Below are 22684 nucleotides of genomic sequence, written 5' to 3'. Positions count from 1 at the left end.
CGGCCACGCTCCCGTACACGTGTGTCTATGGTGGTTAGGGCACATTGTAGGTTTTCTTCTATTTCGGCATCACTGCCGCGGTTTGCCCAGACAGCCATGGCGTCCGCGTAGAGGCTAAAATGGATGTTAAGTATTTGAGCTAGCTGTCGAGGTAGGGGAAGGAGTGCTATGTTGAAGAGAATTGGAGACAAGATGGCTCCCTGGGGCATAGCTCGTGCTCCCAGCGTGACACCTGGGAGGCGGTGGTCGCCGAAAGTAAGCGTGGCTGCGCGGTGGTTGAGGAAGTCTCGAATGTAGTTTTACATCCGCGCGCCGACTCCCATGGTCGTAAGGTGTTGAAGGATAGCTGAGTCGACAATGTTATCAAAGGCCTTAGTGAGACCCAGAATTAGAATGGCTATGGTGCTGCAGGTTTGCGAGTCGATAATGTGAAGCTTTAGCTAAGGAGAACGTCTTGTGTGGAAAGCCCAGGACGAAATCCAAACATTCTAGTTGGCATGAGATTGTTGCCTTATAGGTATTGGCAAAGCCTTGTCTGGAATTCATGCTCCATGAGTTTGCCAACAGAAGATGTGAGGGAGATGGATCTGAGGTTAGAGGTGAGCAGAGGATTGCCAGGTTTAGTTATGGACGACTTTGGCCTCTTTTCATTGCGGTGGGAGGGTACCCATTTTCAAGCACTCATTAAAGTATTTGGTAAGCGCAGCAGTGGATTGTGCGTCGAGATTCCTGAGTGCCGTGTTATGTACCCGTCTGAGCCCGGGGTTTAGGACGTGTTAAGTCTCTGGAGTTCAGCCTGAACCTCTGCTTCTGTAATGGGTTGGTCAAGGTGGTCGTTAGAGGGGCCTGCATAGTCGGGGTGTGTTACAGGAGGGTATGAGGAAAAGTATTGATTGCGAAGTTCCCGGAGAAGCACCGGTGGAGGAGTGTCGTAAGTATGTATGAGTATGGTGAAGCTGTGTCTTCGGGTAGCCTTAGAGTGAGTGGAGTCTATTAAGTGCCTAAAGAGGTTCCAGTTCTGAGGAATACTCATATTACCACCTAGCTTGTTGCATAGTGATTCCCAGTTTTGGCGTGAATCACTGCGTGCGTCTCTCTTTGTTAAGACAGGCGAGGCGGCGCTTAAGTGTCCGGTTCCAACGCTGCCATTGCCAGAGTCGCTCTAGGCTAGCTTCAGCTTCCTGTAAATGTAGGAGGTGGGTGTCAATTGTGTCGCTTAGGCAGTGCTCTGCTAGGGGGATGGTTACGAGAGAGGGTGTCGGGGACTTCATGCTTATGTCCGGACTTATAGACGATGGTGAGGTCAAGCTCCTGCAGGCGAAGGCTCCATCGCGCCAAGCGTCCCGATGGGTCACGCAGGTTGGCCAACGAACATAAGGAGTGGTGGTCAGTGACCACTTTGAAAGGGTGACCATAAAAAAAGGAGTGAGATTTCGCAGCGGCCCCAATAATGGCGAAACATTCTTTTTCTGTCATGGAGTAGTTAATCTCTGCGCGCGACAGAGCACGGCTTGCATAAGCGATGACTCGTTAAACGCCATCCTGGCGTTGCACGAGAACCATGAATACCGTCACGGGTGATGCGAGTCAGCGCTTATGCGAGGTCAGCGAAAGTTTCGATAAAACGCTGATAGTAACTGCAGAGCACTAGAAAACGCCGCACAGCTTTCTTGTCACGGCGGGGGGGGGGGGGGGGGGGGGGGAATTCCGCAACCGCTGCAAGCTTCAGTAAAGCGAACTCCTGGGCGAGTTGGATACTTGTCTTAGGCATAGCAGCAGCGCAAAAACACACACAAAAGAAGAAGTAAACACCAAGAGACAAGCACAGATGCTGCATTCACAAGTAATTTTTTTCCCAGCCATCAAGTAGAATATATAGGCCGGTGGCGCATGCGCGTTAAGAGAGAAAGAAAGAAGGCGTGCCATCACAACATCCTGATTATACATCTTATCTTGTAGCAGAAAAAAGTGCACGTTCCAAACTGTACAACAGAATTGAGGTATCGCTAATACAATCACTGCCCTTTTTCTTCATATGGAAGGCTTCCAGTAGCTTACTTGCGGTCTGGTGCTTACCTTAGCCTAGGACCATAGTACTTTCAAAATGCTGCGAACACTTGCAAGAACTGCAGTGCTCTACTAAGCGCACGTCCTCACTGTTCTGAACATCAACTCAAGGAGCACCAACAAAATTTACAGAACAGTGAGGACGTGCGCTTAGTTAAGCACTGCAGGTCTTGCAAGTGTTCGCCGCATTTTGAAAATACTATTGTCCTGGGCAAAGGTAAAGACCAGACCGCACGTGAGCCATTGGAAGTCTTCCATATAAAGAAAATGGCCAGGGATTGTATTAGCGATACATCAATTCTGTTGTATAGTTCGGAACATGCACTTTTTCTTTTACAAGATAAAAAGTATGTTCAGGAGGTTGCGATGGCACGCCTTCTTTCTTTCTCTCTTAACGCACATGCGCGACGCAGCCTATATATTCCACTTGATGGCTTAGAACAAAATCAGTTGCGAGTGAAGCGTCTGTGCGTGTCTCTCGGTGTCTAGTTCTTTGTGTGTTTTTTTGCGCTGCTACTATGCCTAAGACGCTGCAACCTTGTCGTGGTTTGGCTTCAAGCCGGCGGCGCTGATGACATGGCGGAGAAATTTCAGCTCCTGGTAACCGAAGTGCATTTTTGGGCCATGAATGTCAGCTTAGCTGAACGAAGGGCTTCGAGGACAGCCCGCAGGCGTTCAAGATGTTGACTATCCGAGTCGGCGAAAACCACCACGTCGTCGAGATAGACTAGGCGACACTGCCATTTAAGATAGGCGAGGACATTGTCCATCATCCGCTGAAAGGTGGCAGGAGAAGAACAAAGACCGAAAGGTAGAACTTTAAATTCATAAAGGCCGTCAGGAGTGAAAAAGGCCGTCTTCTCACGGTTCCGTTCATCGGCCTCAATTTTCCAGTAGCCACTTTTTAGGTCGATGGACGAAAAATACCGAGCGCGCCAAAGGCATTAGAGAGACGTAAATACGTGGCAATGGCTAAACGTCCGTCTTCGAGGCTGCGTTCAGCTTCCGGTAATCATCGCAAAAACGCAAGTGCCGTCTTTATTTTTAACGAAGACGACCGGTGACGATGATGGGCTGTTGGAAGGCTGGATGACGTCATCTTCGAGCACCTCTTTAACCTGAGACTTAACGACTTCGCGCTTTGTAGACGATACGCGATAGGGGTGTTGACGGATTGGGTGTACGTCATCGTACGTCACGATGTGGTGCTTGGCTATAGTAGCTTGACGCACTTTCGACGAGGATGTGAAACACTCTCTAAATTCGAGCAACAGTGCACACAGCTGTTCCTGTTGTGTGGTTGGCAGTGCACAGTTGACGTCGAGGCCCTCGGGGGAAAAAGGACGCTCACAGGTTCTGAGGAGAAGCAATCGGAAACATCGAAGATGCGTTCGGCAAAGCCCGCGGAACTGCTGCGAAACAGATGCCCATGCTCGCGCGTAAAATTGACACAAGTACCTGTGACTGGCCACTCTTAAGATCGATCAGACTGCGGGCCACGCACACACCTTGCGTCAGCAGTAATGAAAGATGGTTTAAGCGATGGCGTCACCGTCTTGAAATGATTTGCACTCAACCGTAATGAAGGCGCTGGTTCGAGGCGGCAGAGGGACAGTGTCCGTAGAAACTCGAAGCGTCTGGCTTGGTAGCGGCGCATTGCTGAGGGCGACAGCATTCTCAGTTGAAAACGTGTCCTTGGTGTCGCGATGGTCAATAATTGTCCCATACTCACGCAGAAAATCGAAGCCTAAGGTGAGGTCGCGCGAATGGTTATTCAGAACAAGACAGCAGGCGACAAATGTGGACTCCCGGATTTGAACACGGGTGGTGCACATGCCGAGAGGTGCAATCAGATGACCGCCCGCCATGCGAACGTGTCCGGTAGCCCATGGCTTGAGAACCTTTTAGAAAATGGCGTTGAGCTGGCTGCTTAGAATCGAATAATCAGCACCAGTATCTACTAACGCTCGAGCGTAGCGACCATCGAGCATCACAGGTATGTCTAAGGAGAGCAGCTCGCGAGTTGGAGGCTCCGGAGAGGATGATCGGGCACAGGTGTCGTTGTCTGCAGGTTTTGCCACGGGTAATTCGTCGGCGTAGCGTGTGCTTTCTAATGGTGTTAGTGCGTCGGAGGGATCGGAGAGGGCGGGCGTCGTAATCGTCGATGCGCCGTCATGTGCCAGCGCCGATGTGTCGGAGCGAGCGGGTACTGCGGACCTCATAAGTGTCGAAGCGTTGTTATGTCGAGGGAGCGTCGCTGTGTCGGAGTGAGTGGTGACCACGGGCTTCGGAACCATCGAGGCGTCGGCATGGCGTGTCCGCGTCGATGGGGGGTCCCCCGCACAACGATGTCCAGCGAGCCCACCCCCTAAGGTCGCTGGCGTCGGTTTTCCCGCCGTGGGCTTGCGACCGGCCTTGCGTAGCGCGGGAAAAATTCGCAGAAGATTGTGAAGGACGACCCTTGGGCGATGGAGATCGATCCTGCTGACGTCGAGACTGAAGCCAACGTTGGCCTTCAAGAAAAATCATTGACGGCTCGGGGTCGTTCGCCATAGCGGAATCGAGGAAAATCGGCGGGAAACCCTTCGAGGCCAAAATGGCGGCAGAGGCAGTGCCGATACAGGTGAACTGGTTCGCCGCCGTGAAAGCATAGTTGGCGTCGATCGGATGTGGGCCACACGTCGGCTTTGCGCGCGGAAGGTCGAGGAGCTTCCACGTACTGCAGCACGGGTGCGGGCGGCCCCGGCACTTCAGCAGAAGCCGGGACGAAGGACGCCGAAGCCGGAGCAGGAAGCCGCAGAGCTTCAGCGTAGGTGAGACGACGGTCAGGCGAGACAGGAGGAGGGGAAGGACGAGCCTCATCGGCAGGAAAGGACGGGGCTGAAGCGCTTGCTGCACCTTCTCGCGGACAAAGGTCGCTATGGAGCTGGGAGCCGTGGGAGGTGCCCCGTACAGCTTCCAGAGTTCGTCGCACGCTATCGAACAGATGAGATCGCTTAGAAGGGAGGCGTCGGTGCTGTGAAATGGTAACTCACCGGAAACGGAGGCGGCGGACACAGGTCGACCGTACGCGGACGCTCTTTGCTGAAGAACTTTCTCAATCGTGGAAGACTCAGTGAGAAACTCGGCGACTGTCTTCGGTGGAGTGCGAGAAGGCCAGGAAAAAGTTGCTCCTTGACGCCACTAATCAGATGGCGCGGCTTTTTGTCCTCGGACATCGCAGGGTCCGCGCGCCTGAAGAGGCGTGTCATGTCCTCTACATACGCTGCTACGTTCACAATTGGAAGCTGAACGCGAGATTGCGGAGCGCGTTCCAAGCTGCCGTATGTTTCGAGGAGACGACGCCGGAACTCACTTCGAGAGGACAACTGGTCTTGGCGGTTTTAGAACCATGTCCGAACGCCGTCGTCTAGGGTAAAGTAGATGTTCCTGAGCTGGTCGGCATCATCTCACTGGTTGAACGCGGAAGCTTGCTCGTAGTCCTGCAGCCAGTCTTCCACAGCTTCAAAGATGTCGCCGTGAAAGTACCTCGGGATGCGGGGGTTCTGGAGCGCGAAGTGGGATGTGGTCGCCGCAGGCAATGTGGTGGTCAAGGCAGGCATTGAGGCGGCGCCACGTTGTTCCGTGGACATAATCGATGGTACAGGTTTGAGTGGTAAGCCACAAATCTGGCGGCTGGCACGGTGAACTGGCGTCTCGAAGCGTATATGACTGGAGCTGTGGCTAACCGTTGTGGTACGGGATATGGAATCAATCCCACCTCAAACAGATTTGTCATGGTGTTCGTGACAAGACAGGGACCCGGCAAGAGAGGGCTCGGCAGCACGTCCTTCAGGAGGGGAGACAGTGAACTTCAACATCCTACAATCCGAGCGCCATTAGCGTCAACGTCTTTCTGCCTCAGCACCACCTGACTATACATTCGGAGACACTGTTTATCGCTCTCCTTCGTGTTCAGCTGCAGACTCTATATCCGCTACGCTCGAAGAACTTTATTTAGAAAACAAGAATGCGATAATACTGGGTGTCTTCAAAATGAATTTAATTTATGATGCAATCCCGGGCCATGAAAAGTTCACTAGTTGCTTTTGATGGATGTGGCTTTGAGTCTGTCGTAAACGTACTGTCTCGATGCGTGTCGCAAAAGAGATTTTTTTGCTAGACATTATTTCATCAAATGTTAAGTTTTCGCCAAATGTTGCAGTTGCCGAGGTCAACATCACTGACCATTATCCAGCGCTTTTTCTCTTTTACTTGCATCACAACCACAATAAAACGAATTATGCTAAGGCGAAACTAGGCATGCAGGGTTAAAGTAAGAAATAGCACGCGCAGGTTTTTCAGCGATTCTTTTAAGTTTAAATACTGAACAGGCTTTCTGATATGTTCTCATGTATTAACATAATCAATGGTTCGACGAAAGTTCGTCTGGTCAGGCACTGCATTAAAGAAAAAGGAATGCAGTCACTGACCATGTCATGAAATTCAAGATGTTTCGGAACCACGTAGGGTTTTTTTTATCACTGAGTGGGACAAGAAATTTTCGCGACTTATATGCGTAACACGTGGCGCAAAGAGCGAGCGTAGATGGGTGGCATGGTTCCTTGCACCCGGTTCATGGTAGCTGGTGTTGATTGGATGGTTAGAGATTCCATCAGCCGCCGAGATGACACGTTCCTTTCCTTCGCGATGACAGTGGCGTGGTCCCAGGCAATCGTATCAGTATGCTCTTGCACATGCTCGGCAATGGCGTTCGTCGTGTGATTATTATTTTTTACGTCATGTTTGTGGTCGTTAAGCCTTCTGAGGAACTTTCCTCTTTGGCCAACGTAAACCTGGGGCCAAAAAGCACATGACATCTGGTAGATGGCACCTGGAAATGCTTCAATCGACAGTTTGTCTTGCACGTTCACGAGCTGGTTACGGAGCTTGCTGGTCGGCAATGCGCATGTCATATTTTGAAAACACGCACGATAGTGCCTCGCTGATTTCCTGCACGTAAGGAATGGCGGCACTTGCCTGGAATGTTTTGTTGCTTTGTGTTTCAGGCTGTAAGATCCGCTTTTGAATATTGTAGACAAAGTGACTAGGGTAGCCGTTATTAGTCAATCCTCAGTGAATAGTCCTCAGCTCGTTTTGCAATGAATTTTCATCTGAGCAAATGCGTACGGCACGTGTTATTAAGGACGATACCACCGACGGCTTTGGACCAGCCGGATGACAAGACATAAAATTGATGTAGCGACCTGTATGCGTAGGCTTCCTATAGACCGAGAAGGTGAGCGCGTCCTCATACCTGCAAACCTGTACATCCAGAAATTGCAAAGCGCCGTCTTTCACAAGTTCAAGGCTGAACTGTATATGCGCATTCTGGGCGTTTAGGCTGCGCAGGAAGCGTGAGACGCCTTGTTTCTTCAAAATGCAGAAGCGGTCTTCTACGTAGCGGTAGAAGACTTTGGCTGCAGGATTGAAGTTGGCTAGTACTTTTTCTTCCAGGGCTTCCATTACTAAATTGGCCGTTGTAACTGATATTGACGCACTCATTGTCGTGCCTTGTGTCTGCTGATAGAAACTGCCGCCAGGAAAAAATAAGTGTTGCGTAGGCAAAATCTCAGCAACTCGCAAATTTCGGGAACGTCGAAGGGGGTGAGGCCAGGGAGACCAGTGTCAGCTTCCAGAGCTTTATCACACGTAGCTGCTGCTAAATCCACTAATACGCTAGTAAAAAGCGATATCACGTCAAACAAAACCATAATATTGTGTACACTCTGCGAGATGCCATGTAACTTAGATGCAAACGTGGACGAATTTCCGACATGCGTTGATGTCTTGCCGGCTAGAGGACTCAACACCTGGTGAAGACAGCCTGATAGCCTATAAAGTGGCGATCTGGTGAAGTCGACAATAGTCGGTACCCCAGGCTTGTGGACTTTAGGCAGGCCGTAAATTGCAGGAGCTGAACTGTTTGTGCACAGCAGCCGGTAATAAAGGCTCTTCTGGTGCGGAGGAACCAAACTGAACAGTCTGGCCAGCAGTTGTTGCAGCTTGGTCTGTAGTCTGCTTGTTGGGTCACGGGCTAGCGGAGTGTAAGTCCGATGGTCTCCGAGAAGGGCCAACATTTTCTTGTTGTAGTCGCTCCTGTCAAGCAAGACTGTGGCGTTGCCTTTGTCGGAAGGACGGCGATGCTACTGTTACTCCGCAGGCTAAGAATAGCTTGCTTTTCTGCTACCGGCGACCGCGTTCTTGCACTGTGTTTCCGCAAAACGAAGGGCACACCAATGGCACGTGTGCGTGCCTCTTCTCGAACGGCAGAGGGAAGTTGACTAACCGCTCTTTCGACCGCGCACACAACTTCGCTTGGCCTCGGTGACGTTTGTGTGTTAAAATTCATACCACGGGACAGCACCACAGCCTCCTTCTCCGTCGGCGTATATAAAAGGAAAGGTTGATGACGTCTTGAGCGCCTTGGGGCACTTCAGGTCGGAGTGCCTGCAGTTTCCTATCTTGTGACGTTCTATGACAACGTTCTCTCATAGTAGCGGTAAAGTTCGCATGCAACACCACTTCTGGAAAGTCTTTCGGCATCAGATGCTCCAGATATATATAGCAACTGCACAGCTACTATAGTCCTCCATAAAGTCAGCAATAAAATTCCAATAAGGAAGGGCGTGAGGCAAGGAGACACGATCTCGCTAATGCTATTCACCGCCTGTTTACAGGAGGTATTCCGAGGCTTGAATTGAGAACAGTTGTAAATAAGAATAAACGGAGAATACCTAAATAATCGGCGATTCGCTGATGACATTGCCTTGTTGAGTCACTCAGGAGGTGAACTCCAAATCATGATCAATGAGTTAGACAGGCAGAGCAGAACGATGGGTCTAAAAATTAACACGCAGAAAACCAAGGTAATGTTCAACAGTCTAGCAAGGGAACAACAGTTCTCAATTGGCAGCGAGAGCCTGGAAGTTGTGAAGGAATACGTCTACTTAGGGCAGGTAGTGACAGCTGATCCAGATCTTGAGAGGGAGATAACTAGAAGAATAAGAATGGGGTGGAGCGTATATGGCAGGTTCTCGCAGATCATGAGTGGAAGTTTACCAATTTCCCTCAAGAGAAAAGTGTACAACAGCATTATCATACCGGTACTGACCTACGGGGCAGAAACGTGGAGGCTAACGAAAAGAGTTCAGCTTTAGTTAAGGACAACGCAGTGAGCCATGGAAAGAAAAATGATAGGTGTAACGTTAAGAGACCGGAAGCGGGCAGAGTGTGTGAGGGAACAAACGCGGGTTAATGACATCCTAGTCGAAATCAAGAGAAAGAAATGGGCTTGGGCAGGGCATGTAATGCGAAGGCAAGATAACCGCTGGTCCTTAAGGGTAACGGATTGGATTTCAAGAAAAAGTAAGCGTAGCAGGGTGCGGCAGAAGGTTAGGTGGGCGGATGAGATAAAGAAGTTTGCAGGCAAAGGGTGGATGCAGATGGCGAAGGATAGGGTTAATTGGCGAGACATGGCAGAGGACTTTGCCATGCAGTGGGTGTAGTCAGGCTGATGATGATGATGATGATGCACTCCCTCATTAAATACTGCATTACTTAATGCACATAAAGGGTTTGCACGTACAGAACCCATCTATCTAATTTCATTTCGTTGCAAAAACTAGCGCTCAGAATCATGACTTCCTCTTCTTTTATTCAACCTTCGGCACCCTTGTTCCAGTCACTGCATATCCTGCCCCTTGAGCAACTACACAAATTTCTGGTCCCGGCTTTCCATTTTAAATGATCATTAAATATACTTGTGTGAATTTGTTCCCTGATGATGTATTTACTTACGATAATGTTAACACGTTCTGCGTTGTCGAACAATTTTTTATTTGCAAAGGTGGTCATCGCTGTGTCGTTATATCTGCCTCTGTCCGTGTCTAAAAGTGCGCTGTTTTTCCGATTTCTTATTGCCAACATCATGGACTTATTTTGTCAAGCAAACGACATCTTTCTTTTCCATCTCCACTTGGAACAACTTACACCTTCACTGAAATCACCAATATCATTATTTAAGTTAAAAAAAAATGTTAACACACCGTATGTTTGAATCTTAGATATTTAACATGTTTTTGTGTTTATAAATTCTGTATTGCATTCAACTTCTGTACATTTGTTTTTATTTTGTTTGTTTCCTTTCTTTTTGTCATCTCGGACTGCTGTGCAGGCGCTGGTATATTATACCCGGTACATGTAGCCATAGGAGGCCCCATTTGCAATTACGGCTTTTGGGGAGTCTGCTGTATACATACCCAATAACCATGAAATGTACCGAAAATCAGAAAGAAATGTTATTTTTTGTTGTTAAAAAATCTTCCCGGTGATTGCGTGATGCACGGCGCGTGCGCAATACGCATTTGAACCCTTGAGGGTATTGGTGAGCGCTACCAAAATACGGAAAGGAACGAAAACACAAGACAAGCGCTTTCTAATAACTGTTTATTCTCGTCGTGTGCTCTTCCTTCTTCTGTGTATGATTTCGCGTTAATATGTGTATATAGTCATGTTTCTTCAGAGAATAAACAGTTGTTAGAAAGCGCTTGTCTTGTGTGTTCGTCCCTTTCCGTATTTTGGCAGCGCTCACCAATACCTTCAAGGATGCATTTACAACTAGCCCCAGTTGTAGCTCTTTTGACGCATTTGAACAGAGCTGAACAGAGCTGGGCACTTTTATTGCTCCAGTCTGTTAGGCGCTGTGGCCATTATAAGCGCTTCGGTAGTGTGTTAGGGCGACTAACGAGCGCCCGGAAGTACAGGGCATACAGCTATAGCTGAGAAAAAGATGCGCCAACGCACTGTAGTCTGCCACAGAATATTCATTATTAGTGCTGCTCTGAGGGTGACAGTGCAGAGTGCTTCGCGAGCTGTAGCAACTTCTTGCCTAAAACTAGCTATGAAAAAATCATGCCCCCACTCGATTATTCACAGCATTGTTCAACAGGTTTCCCGATTGAGGGCTAGTGGCTATCCGGAGCAGTTACTTGGCGGCATTGCAGAATGCTTACTAAGGGAAGTTACTGGGCCCGATAAGAATAAGAAATGGAGCTATGATGAACGCCCCGTTGTGATGCCATACATTCATAACATCTCCCACAGAATAAGGAAGACAGCGAACAAGTACGGAGTTGAGGTGGTTTTTTCAGCTGCCAATAAGCTCATTAGAATGTGCAAGAAGGTCAACAAGAATGAAGACTACAAAAACAAACCTGGGCGCAATGTCAAACACGACATCACCTATGTAGATTGTGAAGAAAACGTCATTTACAGCATTCCACTTAGCTGCCAACGAACCTACGTAGGGCAAACGGGTAGATGCCTGAACAAGAGGCTCAGAGAGCACGAAAGATTATGCGAGCAAGAAGCAAAATCCGGAAATCTGGCACCACATTGCACACACTGCAAATGCACCCCGATGCTAAAAAACACCAAGGTAATAGGTCCGGCCAGAAACAGACGGCAACGCGAAATTATCGAAGCTTTCGCTATGCATGTTGCTCCAGATAACCAATGCGTCAGCTCCCCTTCGGTGATGCTAGGAAGAACTGAATTAAACTACCTCAGGAATAGTAATCTTTGGCTGTTGTAAAGGCACGTGTTGATATTTTATTATTATATATTTTTCCTTCATATTGCTCTTGTCAGCGTCGTGTGCTCTTCCCTCTTCTGTGTAAGATTTGGCGTTAATATGTGTATATAGCCAAGATTCTTCACAAACTGACTGCCTCTTATCTTACCGATGAGATACCTAATAGAGCTACGGAAGGCCCTTTCAAGGCCTACAAAAGCAATTTCAGCATGGATGCCATCAGAAACGCTCATCGTACATCGTAGATATGCAGGGAATCTGTGCATAGCCTTCATTACTCTACGAAGTCTTTTTTTACGAACGTGAGCATTGCAGGCTACAGTGCCCTTACTTCTAATTGTTTCTTTTTTCAGATCAAGATCTCAGAATATATGTCAAGATCAGGGTGCACAGACTCTTGGCGCTTCATGTTATATTAGAGAATGATCCGGAATTACCTTGGGTAAGGCACACACTTGGTCAAGTTGCTATTTCCTCGCACAGCTTCGAAATAACAGTGTACGGACATACATTCCGACACAAAATCAACTGCTAGAGCGACAGAAGTTTCACACAAAACAGATTTTTGTCGTATCTTTTACTCATTGACGTCTCTTACTCTGTAAAACGGCATTTTCGGTAGGAGAGGCAATAGCTGTTGTTTTTTTCATCTATCGCAAGAGTTATCCTGCTCTGGTGAGAGTATATTAAAAGGTAGACAAGAACTGCCAATAGTAATATATAATTTAGAAGCATGCAGATTAAGCAAAAAGATCCTTTTCTCCAGTAACAAAGTATGTTTTGCTGTGTTGTCGGCGCTTTTGCAAGCGAGTTCTTACACAGAGCGGAGGAGGTTCTGATAACTGACGGCACTGCTGTAAGAGATCTGAGAGACAGTGCATGCGTTTTTATGTGCGCCGGCCATCTTATGTGATATTATCATGAGAGCGTTGTATTATATAGAGAGATTTTTCAGTTTTTGTACTGTTGGAATTTTTTTTATCAGAAGGTTCAAGACACACGTGAGACGCCGCTTTGCTAATCTCTGTTTGCATCGAATTATCGCATGCGTACTAGAGGGAATAAGCCCCTTTTCAAGCAGTTAAGCCATTTTGTCTTCCTCTCTGGAGAGTGAGTAGAGATAGAAAATTATACAATGAAGCCCAGTCTACGCATTTATCATGCGATTACTGCACTGTGCTGAAAAGTGCGATTTTTCATTTGATCTAAGCAGCTTTTTATCTGGATATAAAATGCCTACCAGACCTCTAACTCTGTCCATAACAAAGAAAAATTAATTCATTTCTTTCCGAGAACTAACTTTTCTCTTATATATAGGAGCTACGACCCCTGACACAGCAACAGAACACGTGCCCAGCCGCCGCGGTGGCTGAGTGGTTACGGCGCGCAGCTGCCGGCCCAAACGACGCTGGTTCGATCCCGGCCGCGGCAGTCGAATTTCGATAGAGGCGAAATTCTAGAGGCCCGTGTACTACGCGATGTCAGTGCGCGTTGAAGAACCCTAAGTGGTCGAAATCACCGGCGCCCTTCACTAGGGCGTCTCTCATAGCCTGAGCCGCTTTGGGACGTTAAACCCCCATAAACCAAACCAAACCAGAACACCAGCCCATTTTGTGTTCTGGTTTACCCGCCACTGTGGCACAGTGGGTGGGCCGTTCGGCTACTGAACCTGACTTCCCGGGTTCAAACCCTCCCGCGGCGCCCGCGTTTCGATGGAGGTGAAACGTAAAGGCGCCCGTGTGCTGCGCGATATTAGTGGACGTTGAAGATCCCCAGGTGGTCGAAATTATTCCGGAGTCCTCCACCACAGCACCTCTTCCATTTTTCTCTCATTCTCTCTTTTTTCCCTTCTCTTACGGTGCGGTTCCGGTGTCCGCCGATATGTGAGACAGATACTGCGCCATTTCTCTTCCCCAACAACCAATTATTTTCAATTTTTCACCGGCGGCCGCGTTACGATGAAGGCATACTCAAGAGGCGCACGTGTGCAGTGCCCTCTGAGGGCGCATTAACGATACTCAGGTGGTCGAAATCATTAGACAGCCCTCGCCTACGGCACCTACTTCTCACTTTCTTATTTAGTTTTTCATTCATTTCTTACCTCACGGTGCGATTCAGGTGTCCAACGAGAACGAGAATTAGTGTACATTTTTTTCCTCAAAATCAATTTTTGATTTTTAAAATTAACAGAATTTACACTTTCCCGCTGAGTTATACACTTCAAAAAGAACTTCAGTTCTACATTCCTTCAAAATCATGCACCTAGAAAAATTCTATTTTTCCTTTCTAATGATTCTGCTTTCGCCGGCAAAAAACGAATTCTGCCTGCGCATATGACTTGCTGCGGGAAGCACCATCAGCCAACAGGATGTACATCTGACCGGTTTTTAGGCTCCGGCAGCGTTCCTAAGAACAGAAAACACAAAAAATCCCTAGTGGTGTGCGAGATCAGGGAACGCCTTCCGATATATTTCCTCTTTATCTCTCGCTTCTTTCACTCCCTCCTTTACCCAATTATTACGACTCGTTACTGGTGTCCACTGGGAACTGAGAGAGGTACTGCACCCCGTTTGTTTCATGATGAACCAATTTCCTTTTAATCCGGGAAAAATATACCCCGTCTGCCTCCGGTCTGAAGCTGGTAGCAATTGGGTGAGGAAGTTTGGCTTCCCAGTCGATATCTGGTATAAATTTTGCAATGTATTAGAGGTTATGGTAGCTTAGACAAGTGGCGCTTAGAAAGGAAGAGGGGGTGAGGGAACGACATCGTTTTTGAAGAAACGTATTAGCTTTTTGGGGCGAATGAGTAAATGAAGCGGCGGCTGCGTTTTTATGGAGGAAAAACGCTAAGGCGCCCGTGTGCTGTGCGATGTCAGTGCACGTTAAAGATCCCCAGGTGGTCGAGATTATTCCGGAGCCCACCACTACGGACCTATTTGTTCCTCTCTTCTTTCACTCCCTCCTTTATTCCTTCCCTTACGGCGCGGTTCAGGTGTCCAACGATATATGAGACAGATACTGCGCCATTTCCTTTCCACCAAAAAACCAATTATTATTATTATTATGAAATGAATTTAGACAACGGCAGGCTTCGCGCTGAGCTGTTGGCGGGACGAGAGTATCGGTCTCAGAGGTAAGATGGCGTAGTTGTGGCATCCTTGGCGGTGTAAAGTGCTGATGATTTAAGTATGCAAAGGATAGTGTGTGTGTGTGCGTGTGCGTGCGTGCGTGCGTGCGTGTGTGTGTGTGTGTGTGTGTGTGTGCGCGTGTGCGTGCGTGCGTGTGTGTGTGTGTGTGTGTGTGTGTGTGCGTGTGCGTGCGTGCGTGCGTGTGTGTGTGCGTGCGTGCGTGCGTGTGTGTGTGTGTGTGTGTGTGTGTGTGTGTGTGTGTGTGTGTGTGTGTGTGTCAAATGTCGGGCCAACTTTTCACGTCGTGGCATCCTTCGCCTGCGCATTGGCGGCTCCCGTTAAGCGGTGACAAAGGGCGGTTTTCGCTAATTCTAGTCGTTTGGCCAGGAAATGAAAACTCTAAAGTAAAGAGGTTAGCCCCTGCATTATTATCTACGCACGCGTGGCCAGGTGCCAATCCAGTCTGAAAAAATGAGGGGATCGGAAAATACGCGCAGTCTTCTGAAGGAGCGTAGTCAAGCGGGTAGCCTTTGTTTCGTGGTAAGAGTAGTGTTCTGTCTCGCGGTCACTCACTAAGACAGCGGAGTGGTGAAACAAAGAAAACCAGTAATTGCTGCCTAGAGCACCTTTCAATCCAACAGTGTTGTGTCAGTCTTGCTATTGAATGTTGTTGCATTTGGGTTGTAAGCCCCAAGGGTAGCGTTGGCCTGGCGGCCTGGGGCAAAGCTGGAAACATCCGAAGGTCCCGGCAAAGGATGACTCGACTGGCAACAGAACAACTTGTTTATTCTGGCATCGCAAAAGAGCAGCCGGTCAGGGCGACCACGTTACTCGAAGGAAGGAATCGAAGTCTCTCGCTGGCGTCCGGGGCAGCTAGCTTTATACCCACGGAGTCGAGGGCAAGAGGGATCGGCTTGGGAAGAGTCATCCGATACGGCGACGCTTGAACATGTTCAGGCGTGACGGGCGCGTCCGCCAGGCCGGCGCCGGTCAGACCTCCTCGCCTCCCAGTTGAGGAGCTCCTCTCCCCGGCTGCCGCGCTTTGACAAGCGTGGGCAAAACAAGCACACACACACACACGCACGCACGACGACACGTGGCACTGAAACATGCCTGGACGCGCTTGGCGGGAGGCGTCGCGGCGGCGATGAACGAAGCCGCGGCGTCCGTTGCATCCGCGCCGGCTATACCGCGCGTCGTAGGTAGGCGAGACGTAACAGACCGCCCCGCCGGGAGAAGGAGATCCCGATGGTCAGGGGACTGCATCCGCTGTCCAGAGGGATGTCGCTCGATGATGCTCATAATCGAAACCGGTGGTCCCTCGACGTTGCTTGAGCGCAGCGCACAGAGAAGGCCTCGTTCTCAGGTTCAGGTTCATACAGGGCACTGCAAAGTGACTTCGGGAGAGTTGCCATTTTTGTGCTCGTTCCCAGCAAGCGTTAGAACTACGCCGAAACGCAACCGCTCAGTCAGCAAGCACGAGACAACCCTCACTAAGCTCTGCCAGGCTCTTTCCCCTTTTATACTACTGCCTAGTTCCTTACAGTAGTCAAGCAGCACTCAGAACGCGTCCACAAATTGGAAAATTGCACTAGAAAGCACATAATCACTTTGAAACACTAAACAAAAGCAATATGTTAAAAATCCTGCCTCAGGAAGAAAACATCAGTAACCAACAACTTTGAGGCGGATTCCTACGTTAGGGGCTTCGACTTAAGCCATCGGCGTTACCGTTGAGACTCCCCTTTTTGTAACGCACCTCAAAGGAATATTGTTGCAAAGCGAGGCTCCAGCGCAGGAGGCGGCCATTTTTGGGAGAGATGTTCTGCAGCCATTGGAGAGGGCAGTGATCCGTCTCAATGATAAACCTCGAGCCGGCTAGGTAGCATGACAATTTCTGAACGGCCCACACGAGACACGCACACTCTTTCTCGGTGGCGCTGTACGCCTGCTCACGACAGGTCAGCTTACGACTAGCATACAGGACGGGGTGTTCCACTTCTCCATTGTCCCTTTGGCACAGTACAACGCCCATGCCTCGCTCACTAGCATCGCACTGAACAACGAACCCTTTGGTATAGTCTGGCGATCGTAGCACAGGCTGGCTTGTTAGGGCGCTCTTTAGGGCGCTAAAAGCTCTCTCCTTTGTCTCGCTCCAGACGACTGTTTGGGGCTCTGTTTTTCTTAGAGCATCCGTCAGGGGAGCCGCGATATCGGAGTACCTGGGGATGTACCTCTGATAGTAGCCGGCGACACCCAAGAACGACCGAATATCGGTCTTCGTGCGCGGTTGCGGGAAGTCTCGCACAGCGGCCACCTTTATTTCAGAGGGGCGGCGACGACCCTGTCCAATCACGTGACCGAGGTAGACAACCTCGGCCTGTGCTAATTGGCACTTGGGAGCCTTGACTGTCAAGCCCGCTTCGCGCAGGCGGGTTAGCACTGCCCGCAAGTGTGCCATATGCTCAGACCAGGATGCGGAGAATATCGCTACGTCGTCTAAATACGGTAATGCGAATTCTTCCTGTCCTCGCAACACTTTGTCCATGAGGCTTGAAAAGCAGTATGGCGCGTTCTTCAAACCAAAACTCAAAACTTTAGGACGGAATGTTCCCATTGGTGAAATGAACGCCGCATACCTACTAGCCTCTTCTGTAAGTGGAACCTGCCAATAACCCCTGACAAGATCTAGGGTGGAAATAAACTGAGCGCTACTAACTTTCTCAAGGCGCTCCTCGATGTTAGGGATCGGATAAATTTGATCCTTAGTAATGGAATTAAGCCTGCGGTAGTCGACGCAAGGACGAGGTTCCTTGCCCGGTACCTCAACTAAAATCAAAGGGGAGGTATAATCACTCTCACCCGCCTCAATAACACCGAGCTGTAGCATTTTCTTTACCTCAGCCTCCATAATATCGCGCTGGCGGGGTGACACCCGGTACGCCTTGGATCGTACTGGCTCTGGGGAGGTAAGTTCTATATCATGAGTAAGGACAGAAGTCCTACCAGGCCTCTTAGAGAACTGACCTTGAAACTCTTGTAAGAGTTGGTGTAGTTCGGTTTTCTGCTCAGCTGACAGCGGTGCTTTAATGATTAAGTCACTAATGACCTGATCAGTGTCTTCCCTGTTCGTCACTGAGCCTAGTCCCGGAAGCTCGACCGGAAGCTCTTCTAACTTTCCCGTGTCGTGCATTTCATCTCCAGTACCTGGTGCCTTCAACGCTACAGGCTCAATTTCATTCAGTTCGGACGTGCTCTGAATATCAGCTTGCTGCGCCTCCGACCCTTTCTCATTGTTCGACAACGTCGGCCCCGCAACTACCGCCTTTGCAGCGAGCTCCCGAACTCCTGATCTGGTTAAGGCCTGAACGCTAGCCTCACCAAACAAAAGCCCCTTCTCGCGCAGGAGGTGATCGGACCTGTTCGAAAATAGGTACGGGTACTGGGGGGGCAGCCTAGATGACACTACGGCCTCCGTCTCAAGTGCTCCGAAAGGTCCTTCAATAAGCACTTTTGCTACGGGCAGACACACGCTATGAGCTTCCACTGCTTGCTTGATCCATGCGCACTCGCCCGTGAACATATCGGGTTCTACGTAAGAGGTGTGAACTACATCCATTGTAGCTGCGGAATCACGAAGCACTCGGCACTCTTTCCCGTTCACGAGGAAGTCTCGCATGTAAGGCTCGAGAAGCTTCATGTTCTCGTCAGTGCTACATAATGACAAACACACGACTTCTCTTTTTGTTTCTGGACACTGCGCCGAAAAGTGACCCGGCTTCTGGCACGTATAACACACGCGCGCTTGCCTCGCCTCGAACCGCTTTCTGCGTTCGGCTTCGGCTGCCGCCGTCTCCTTACGTTCGGTCGGACTGCTTTCACTCGCATCCGCACTACGCGTGTCCCCCCTTGCTCTCATGGGTGTGAACTTCGGCCTCTCAGACTTGGAGCCAAATTCACCCGTTTGACCGTCCTTAGCTCCGCGAGCCCGACGCGTCACAAACTCCTCGGCTAGCTCGGCGGCTTTAGCCACTGTACTAACGTCTGGCCTATCCAAGACCCAGTACCGCACGTTCTCAGGTAACCGACTATAAAACTGTTCCAGCCCGAAACACTGCAGAACTTTCTCGTGGTCACCAAACGCTTTCTCTTCTTTGAGCCACTCCTGCATGTTTGACATAAGCCTGTAGGCAAACTCTGTATATGACTCATTTCTGCCTTTTTCATTTTCCCGAAACTTCCGACGGAACGCCTCCGCTGACAGCCTGTACTTTTTTAGCAGACTCGATTTCACTTGGTCGAAATCCTCTGCCTCCTCTCTCTTCAAGCGAGCGACTACGTCGGCCGCCTCGCCGGGTAACAAAGTGAGCAAGCGCTGTGGCCACGTTTCCCGAGAGAACCCCTGCTTCTCGCACGTTCGCTCAAAGTTAACCAGGAACAAACCAATGTCCTCTCCAAGCTTAAACGGCCGCATCAGGTCAGTCATTTTGAACGATACCCGTTCTCCTGCACCGTGTGCCTGACTTCCATTACGAGCGCGTTCCATCTCTACCTCGAGACGCTTCATTTCTAAAGCGTGGTAGCGCTCTTCTTTCTCTTTTTGCTCTTTACGTTCGCGCTCCTCTTTCTCTTTTTGTTCTTTCCGTTCGCGCTCCTCTTTCTCTTTTTGTTCTTTACGTTCGCGCTCGTCTTTCTCTTTTTGTTCTTTACGTTCGCGCTCCTCTTTCTCTTTTTGTTCTTTACGTTCGCGCTCCTCTTTCTCTTTTTGTTCCCTCTCCTCAATGGTCTCAAGGCATTCCGACAGCTCGTCATCCTCAGCCTCTAACTCAAGAATCGCCCTTAGCAGTTCTGGTTTTCTGAGTTTGTCTGAGACATCAAGACCCAACTCTCTTGCAAGCTCCAGCAATTTCGGTTTGCGCAACGACTTCAAATCCATGGCTGCTCCGAATGCTGCTTTCTCTACTGCCTACTATTGTCTTGCCGCAAACTAACCCGGCAGCAACGACAACCACAATTACCAGCTCTGTTTCTGACACTAACAAAAGCCTGGCAAAACTCAGAAGAAGAAAGTCCCGCACTCACCAAACCTCGCAGCCACGAATTCAGCGCAGTCGTTCCGCTGCAGGCAACCAGTCATCACACAGGGCTCGTTGCACTGCTCCCGGATGGTCGTTGTGCTGCTCAGCATACAGTTGACCGCATATCTTCGCTGCTGGCCTCCGTTGTCGGGATCTCACCGCTGGCAACCAGTTGTTGCATTTGGGTTGTAAGCCCCAAGGGTAGCGTTGGCCTGGCGGCCTGGGGCAAAGCTGGAAACATCCGAAGGTCCCGGCAAAGGATGACTCGACTGGCAACAGAACAACTTGTTTATTCTGGCATCGCAAAAGAGCAGCCGGTCAGGGCGACCACGTTACTCGAAGGAAGGAATCGAAGTCTCTCGCTGGCGTCCGGGGCAGCTAGCTTTATACCCACGGAGTCGAGGGCAAGAGGGATCGGCTTGGGAAGAGTCATCCGATACGGCGACGCTTGAACATGTTCAGGCGTGACGGGCGCGTCCGCCAGGCCGGCGCCGGTCAGACCTCCTCGCCTCCCAGTTGAGGAGCTCCTCTCCCCGGCTGCCGCGCTTTGACAAGCGTGGGCAAAACAAGCACACACACACACACGCACGCACGACGACACGTGGCACTGAAACATGCCTGGACGCGCTTGGCGGGAGGCGTCGCGGCGGCGATGAACGAAGCCGCGGCGTCCGTTGCATCCGCGCCGGCTATACCGCGCGTCGTAGGTAGGCGAGACGTAACAATGTTTACAAACAAGTGGCATCTTAGTACTGTTGTCAGGATATATAGAAACGAATTTTCCACTACAGAGGCAGTGCTTGCTGAATTGAAGTTGTCTTCGGTTCAGGTTATGATAATCATTGACATCCAAGGCACCAAAAATAAACTATAACTACAGAAAAAACTATTGCCGATTTAATTCAGAGGAATGCCGACGTCGAGAGTTACTACTAGAATGTGGCTACTTTGAAAACAGATGTAGAAAGTGTGCATTGACACGCAGAAAAGTCTGCTCAGCTGGTGCGGAACACGAGGTCCGATTTGATAACGACGAGAACAGCTCATGGATTTGCAGTTTGATTTTTTGCAGCCTTTCGATCCTATAAGATCCGAAACACTTGCCGAATGTGAAGAAGTCATCATTCGCCACTGGTCTGACCAGCTGGATTCGAGCTTAGCTAGTGAATATATTGAACGTGCACACCGTCTTGCGCGTCCCAAAAGGGGATGGCAGCGCCCGATAATTGTAACATTTGGATACTTTAAAACAAAACATATGATCCTTGCAAATTACCACAACTAAAACATGTCAATTTCAGCATTTTGGAGGATTTGTCTCGCCGAGTTAAAAATAGAAAGCAACTTGTCGCGTTTCCGAAATCAAAGACGCCTTAATTTTTCTTGCGGTTCAGAACTCTACATATAGGCCCCAAGCGCAATTTATTTATAAGACTGAGCAACGAGCAAAGCAACTATTGTGGCTTCCTCAAACGTGCTCTCATTCTATTCTTTCGTTTTCGGCAATCTTTACTAACATGCCCGGCTTCATTCTAAAGCGACGGCTCGTGTCAAACATAGTGTTATCATCTGATAGGAAATTGCTGATGTTCAGATAAACGTGGCAAATAGACGTCATTAGAGGTTGGCGATGTGCTAGCTGATGCACGAAATTTTGCTGACTAGACCTTGAAAACACGCCTGGTGGAGGTGTTCTCATTGCGAACGGCAACCATTCATCATGCACTGATCTGAACAATAAATCCGACCTTGAATTATTTGGCTCATCTGTCGAGCCGCACCATACTACGTGCTGCTGGGTGTCTGCTACAGGCCGCCACACAAGACCACCCTTTTCTGCCGCGAAGTGAACGCCACCTTATATAAACTAACTCCGCAGTATCCCAACGCTCGCATTCTCCTTTTCGCATATTTTAATTACCCAGATATTAGATGGCAAACCTGATACACTCCATGCATAATGGAGCTGGCGCAAGGGGAGTTCTTGATATCTGTTTGAGTTTTAATATTACCCAACTTGTGCTAGTACATACGTGTGCAGTAAAAGAGGTTGCAGATATTCATGATTTAGTATTAACGAGCACTCCTGAAATTTTCTCTTGCATTACTTACTTGCAAGGAATTAGTGACCATGAAATAATCCACGCAGTCCTTAATTTCAATGCAACTCCGCTTCACAATCTACGAAAAGCAATCCGGCTGTATGATCAAGGCAACTATGAAGCAACGAACAGCGAGCTCCACGCCTTTTTCCATCCTTTAAAGCAACTTTTCAAAGCCGATACATGTTGGAAAATTGCCTGATATTTAAACAGAAGCTTAAATCTTTGGCAGGTAAATTCATCCCGGTTATTTCTTTTCATGAAAATCTAAACGAAATGGGGTTCATGAAGGCAATGAAAAAACTCGAAAATAAAAAGAAACGCTTATTCCGCATCGCTGAAATCAATCCTAGTACCTGCGCACATGATAAACACAAGGGAGATTAGAGCTCGTATTTAAGGACAATTAAGAGCGCTGAGCGATACTTTTATTCATGGCAGCTTGTCGAGAATCCCAAAAAGTAGCACAACAGAAGTTCTGGCAAATTATAAACCCTAATAATGCTCGTTCATTTAACTTCAATAAAGGTTCAGGAGAGCCATTCAATACTGCTGATTGTGCGAATATCTTTTCAATTGCATTTCCGGTTTTCACCAGCGGGCGTTATACGCTTTACCTATTCTATCCACTACCAATCCGCCCACCACGCCTGTAACCATCGATTTTGTTAATGA

The 22684-nt window shown here is 49.1% G+C and overlaps 1 protein-coding gene across 1 annotated transcript in view; it reads left to right on the top strand.

Annotated features, from left to right (window-relative positions):
* The window catches only part of LOC144107607 (uncharacterized), a 456961-nt gene that overhangs the window by 412658 nt on the left and 21619 nt on the right, over positions 1–22684 (top strand). The window contains exon 5 of the mRNA XM_077640706.1: positions 12055–12143. Within this exon, the coding sequence (XP_077496832.1) occupies positions 12055–12143 (89 nt within the window). The remainder of the gene's footprint in view (positions 1–12054; positions 12144–22684) is intronic.

The sequence above is a fragment of the Amblyomma americanum genome, chromosome 10 (assembly GCF_052857255.1).
Source record: "Amblyomma americanum isolate KBUSLIRL-KWMA chromosome 10, ASM5285725v1, whole genome shotgun sequence".
Classification (NCBI taxonomy): domain Eukaryota; kingdom Metazoa; phylum Arthropoda; class Arachnida; order Ixodida; family Ixodidae; genus Amblyomma; species Amblyomma americanum.
Note: the sequence above shows the minus strand (reverse complement) of the source record. Positions and strands in the feature narration are given on the sequence as shown.